A 5,668-nucleotide genomic window follows, 5' to 3' on the forward strand; every position below is an offset into this window, starting at 1 on the left:
ACCATAATGAAGCTAGATGAGCTATAGATATGTATACACATATAAGCATACAAATATACATAACTATATTAAGACACTGGTTAAAAATACATACTTCTAGATTCCCACTCCATACTCGTGAGGAGGGAGCTGGACATCTGCATTTTTTTTTTTCTGGTTTTTGAGGAAGAAGGGGAGAAGGCCCCTTTGCCATTATTAAACCAAGTAGCGCTGCCTCCTCAGCAGCAGAGGGCGCTCCTGAGTGCTGCCAGGTGACCCTGGCCTGACTCAAGGCCCATAGCCGGGGTCTGGTCCCGCCTCAGGACCCTGGATGTCTTCCACCCTTAGCTCTTCACATCACTGCCACTTCGCCCACCCTCTCCAAGCCGGAGCACCGCCCCGTGCCCCTCCCCGCGCAGGTGCGCTCGAGAGCAGCGCAGTGTTCCGGGCACGTCAGACTGTCAGCTTCCAGTTGCGTCCTACTCCAGGTGTGTCCCAGGCACAGCGACCCCCCTGCGGCCCCCTTACTTGGCATAGTAAACCCAGCCGTCCTTGGTGGTTCTCTGCTCCCAACCCAGAGGCAACTCGTCCTCGCTGTCCGTGTCATCGAGGCCCGCGTAGCGCAGGGCTGCCATGGCGGCAGAGGAGGCGCTCAGTCACCCACTTGCGCGGTCGCCCGCTGCCGCGTCTCGGCGCCCAGGAACTCACTCCCTCTTCAACTGCGCGCCGCGCGCGTCGGGAACCCAAACGCTCGCGCCTGCGCACTGCACCGCCCAGAGCCGCTCAGTCGACTCAATAGCTGTAATCCAGTTTCCGGAGTTTACGCAGCTGCCAGCGTAAAAGGGGCGGGGCCTGAGAAGAATGACGGTGAAAACGCCAAGAAGATGGCACGGCCGCTCGGCTAGAAGTAAAATCTGGTGAGTGCTCCGTTGTTGTGAAAATGGAGCTGAGCTTTCTCCTCCCGGCCATAGGGAAGAGGTGTGGGCATCCAGTCAGGGTCCCGGACTCCGCCCGTTGCTGGGCGACCCGTAAATCACGTCTGCATTATTCTGACCAATCCTGCAGGAGCTCTTGCAAGTGTGCATCCTGGGAAATGCAGTCCAGGCCCACCCGGAGTAGACTGGCGCAAAAAGGAAGGATGCCGATGCTGGTTTTCTGAGTTTTAGCCTCTCCTTGTCTTAGGGCATTATGAAAAGTGAACGTTACTGTTCAGAAACCTTCCAGGGCTTTCCATCACGCAGGCCGATTCACAAACTTTGTTTTGTGTGTAAACACAGCATTGTAAAATTTAGAGAAGGTTAAAAATGCAAACTCCCTCACCGGGTTACCCAGTCTTGCAAGAAGTCTCTTCTAGCCGCAGAATGGTTCTTTTGATTATAAAGGGCTAACATTTAACAATTATTTATCTGCATACACCTGACTAAACTGACAGAGTACCACATCTTATTCCTTGTTCTATTAGCACTTAGTAAAATGCCTAGACCTACAAGTTTATTAAATGAAATGAATAAACGAATGAATGTTATTCCTTAGGTTTGATCCTCTATAAATCAACCTAGCTTGAAACAAATTCCATATTTACAAAGTAGATGCTCTTAAGTCCACTCGGAGCACCTACAAATATCCTATAATGTCCTGTGACCAAAAAAAAAAAAAAACAACAACAACAACTGTGTTGCTTTTTGTCGTCTTCAAGTACTGAAAGTGATATTCTTTGGGATTCCTGCTCTGCATTCTCTTTAGGGAAAAGACTCACTTTTCGTTGAAAAACCAAAAGTTAACTTAATGAAAGCATGTTTTAATTTTAACAGGCCCACTATCCCATTTAAGACCCATTGACACATCACTCTTTCTAAATCTATGTGCATTTAAATAAACTACCATTAATTTGCTGCTCTTCTGCTCACACCAATTTAATCCTGTGTCCCTGTCACTTAAACTAATTTATTCCTTTGATAGATTTGAATAGGAAATTAGGTCACAAAGTCTCCTGATGTTGGGGAGAGGGTGAATGGAGTCAAACTGATTAGCCTCAGTTTCTCCAGTCATTATCTCTGCCTTTGCTCAGCTTCTCAAAGACTGACTGCTTAGATTTCCAGCTTGGGTTGCCCTCACCAGAGCCTCTACTGGCACCTGTTGCCTGGGACTTGGCACAAAGGTAGCATTATAGTACAGTATCTTCCCCAAACAAAGTAGTGGTCCCATGGGTAGAATTCTCAACTTTTGGACCAACCCGCTGCTTTTTCTACCTCTTTAATAATTCCCTCTATGCTTCCCTTGCCATGGACTCCAGGGTTTTTCAGCCTCAGCACTACTGACATTTAGGGCCAGGAAATTCTTTATTATGAAGGGACTGTCTTGTGCATTGTAGGCTATTTAGCAGCATCTCTGGTCCCTAACAGATCTACTGATGCAGAAGTGTCTCCCTTCCCACAGCCATACAATCAAAAATGTCTCCAGACATTGCCAGTTGTGCTCAGTTGAGAACCACTGATCTACACTGACAGTCAGGAAATTACTAATTTGTGAATCAAACGCTGAGATTTATTTAAGGCATTGAAGAGCCCATTTTTGGCCAAAGATTTACAAGGTGGTCCTTAGACACTGCTGGTTCTGATCGCCAAGTTTTCTAGCATTGCTTGAGAGCATCTGCCTCTCCAATTCCTAGTCCATCCATAGGAGAGAGACATGAACTGACAGAAGTCTGGCTGGGTGGCCCAGACACGAATAATGGTCTCAAATGGTTGTAATGACCTCATTTTATTCCTCTCTTCCTAGGCCTTATCTGTGGCCTTTATCAGAAGGTTAAAGAAGTAAGATATTCAGAGACTTGGGGACTTGAGAAGGAATGCTGGATTTTAAGATTTATGTCCTTTGGGTTCACTCAAACTAATATTCTTTTTTTATATATACAGCAGAAAAGAATAGTTGTATTAGAAGCGACAGTACACTTCCAGACGTGGAAGCGGGCCCGAGCAAACGAAGAGCAGCTCAAAAGGCTTGAAGATTCAAGGGCCTGAACTGATATTCTTTTAGTCATGCTTATTTGACTGCAAGCAACAGACTCATTCAAAAGTTTATGATCAAGGTGCACATGAGCTATATTAGAATGCTATCACGGCCTGAGGGAGCCCGTGGATAGGCCGTTATTTTTTCTCTTGTAGGTTTCATGGTCTCTTGTTCCCGTCTCCTGGCTCATGAGCTACATTTTTCTGCTTTCTTTCACTGGCTTCTTCTATTTACTCATAGTTTCTGTGCCCTTGGACTTTAGTTTGCATATGTCTTCAACTTTGGTCTTACAAGGATCATTCAGAGGGCAAGCCCTGTTTCACTTGTAAGATTACTGTAGGTTTGAGGAACCTTAAGTTTGGGAATGAGCCAAGGTCTTCAACATGTAACCCTAAGAAAGGCTAAAGAATGGTTTGTTTTTGTAAAGCCAACTGAATCACAATAATTACTAGTGAGGTTACCATCTTTTTCAATGTGTGATAATACAGCTGCACACCAGATGGCCCTATCTGCCCACATTTTTAAAGACTAAAGCCCAATTCCTGACAAGGATTTCCGCACTTTAACTGTCTTTTATTTTTTAATTGATCACTTCCGCTATAACTGACAATTTATGAATATAAGATTGATGAGTTTTTTTAGCTTAAAGCAATTTGGTGTTACTCATGCAGTGGGCACAAGGTCTAGTGTAATAATCCTAGAGCCACATTTCTGTAGTTCATTATCATTACCATAATGATTGTCATTTCCCTTTTCATCATACACAGAAATACCTCAACAATTCTGCAAAACGTACTTTAAGTCACTATTCCTTGAGACTTTAAGCCTCATGTTTTGGTGTCAAACTCAATATGCTAATGAGTTTGGGAAGCTTCCTGGTTCTGATAAACTTCTCATGTGAGGTAACCAATAAGGAAGAATATCGAATAGGATTCTTAAGGGAAAAAACTCTCTCCTGGCCTTACATAAGAAGATATATTTATATTTCACTTATTCACTCAAACACACAAAGAGTGAAAAAAAATTATGCTATGTCTCTGAGAAAAATAAAGAAAAATGAAACACCCCCTATAATTAGAAACAAGTCAATTAGGATCAGATCAAGAGACGCACAGAGCTTGAGGCTTCTAAGAGAAGTTCGAACCAAGACCTATAGGTATGAAGATATAAGGGAAAGTTTCAGTGGGAAAGTTTCCTGTAATTTTTCTTTGTGACCAAACTCAGTTAATGTCACTTACAAGCTGTGTGTGACAGTGACCAAAACACTTAACTTCCCTTATTCTATTATTATCAGCCCAATTTTTAATGATGAGGAAACTGAGGCACAAGAAATTCAAGTCACTAACAGAGCAAGAGCCCGCAGGGCCTGGGATTAAAATCATAACAAGGTCCCAAACTCATTCTCTTAACCAACTGCCCATGTGCTGCCTTTTTAGAAAAGAGGGTCCCCAGTGCTGGTCCTCAAGAGAATGTTCAGGGGTTTTCATTCCTCCATGGGAAGGTAAGAAAAATAAGGTAAAAGTAGTGAATTTTTATAAAGCTAAATATATTCCACTTAAAGTACTGTCCTTTTATTTTCTATGAGATTAAACCTGTTCTACTTTTATTTTCTGATGATCTGTTATTTTTCCTTTTTCTCAGCATGCTTTATTGTGAAAGATGTATTTCAAACATCCAGAAAAGCTGAGAGAAGAGTACAATGAATGCGCATATTACCTCTCCCCGTACGCAACCTAGGCGTGGTTACTGTTAACCTCTGTCCTGTTTCCTTTAAAGAGAGATAACTTGATTCCCTTAAGCATTAGGAGAGTGATTTTATTTTAGTATGAAATTCCTCAGGACTAAATAGTAATGTTTATTTTCTCCTGGGCCACAAGGAGGCACTCTCCCTTGGTAAGCTCATCACATCCATTGCAATAACTTCAGAAAATCAGATCCTTAAGTTTCAAAATTTCATTTGTTTAATGTATTTTTAAAAACTTCAAGCTTTAAGGTAGCTTTAATGTATAATTGCTAAGTTGCCAACATTCGCAAAATTCTATTTCAGCCTAACTTCATTCCTGGTTACTTTCTGCCCTGTGGGGAGAAGAGCCACCCTCCAGGGGGCAGTGTGTTCCCATGGTCTCTTGAAAATTGTTGTGAGGAGTCCATTTTGCTTAAAGTTTTCCACTACCTGTTTAGAGTATCTTATTTTAGCAGCCAAAGCTTCCAGGATTTCACTCTGATCCATGGCTGTCACAATCTTCCAAATGAATTCTCCCAAAGACTCCAGGCCCTGCAGTCACCCCAGATCCGGCCAGATGGGCACATGTAAATGTACCAGAAAGGCGTGGGGGAAATGATGTAAAGAAAGGAAAAAAACAAGAAGTGATGACCACAACACATTCAGCACAGTGCCAGGCACAGAGCTAGCTATTATTATTAAAGGTAATATCTTTCAATGCTAGCTATTATCATTGTTGTTCTTGGTGATTAAAACTTGATTAGGCCTGTAAAAACTTAAAAAATCACCCATGAAGCACAACTCCGATTTTAGAACTGTCCTTAAAGCATATGCATAATTATACAAAGCTTTTTACAAGCATTATCACGTACACCGCTGTGACAAACTCATAGGGGTAAGTATTATTAGCCCCACTCAGTAGAAGAGAGAAGCAGATCCTCAGCCCTGATCAAACCT

At 42.7% G+C, this 5,668-nt stretch overlaps 1 protein-coding gene across 10 annotated transcripts in view; it reads right to left on the bottom strand.

Moving 5' to 3' along the window:
* Positions 1 to 968, bottom strand: part of WWOX (WW domain containing oxidoreductase) — a 791,253-nt gene extending 790,285 nt beyond the window's left edge. For 3 of the 10 annotated variants that reach the window (XM_023528568.1, XM_011356684.2, XM_023528569.1), the window contains exon 1: positions 508 to 965. In XM_023528568.1, the coding sequence (XP_023384336.1) occupies positions 508 to 614 (107 nt within the window). In that variant the 5' untranslated portion in view covers positions 615 to 965. Of the gene's footprint in view, positions 1 to 507 lie in introns of all 10 variants that reach the window. The other 7 variants (XM_023528567.1, XM_023528566.1, XM_023528565.1 and 4 more) reach the window with 6 other exon arrangements.
* Between the last annotated feature and the right edge of the window lie 4,700 nt (positions 969 to 5,668).

This window comes from Pteropus vampyrus, unplaced genomic scaffold (assembly GCF_000151845.1).
Source record: "Pteropus vampyrus isolate Shadow unplaced genomic scaffold, Pvam_2.0 Scaffold29, whole genome shotgun sequence".
Lineage (NCBI taxonomy): Eukaryota > Metazoa > Chordata > Mammalia > Chiroptera > Pteropodidae > Pteropus > Pteropus vampyrus.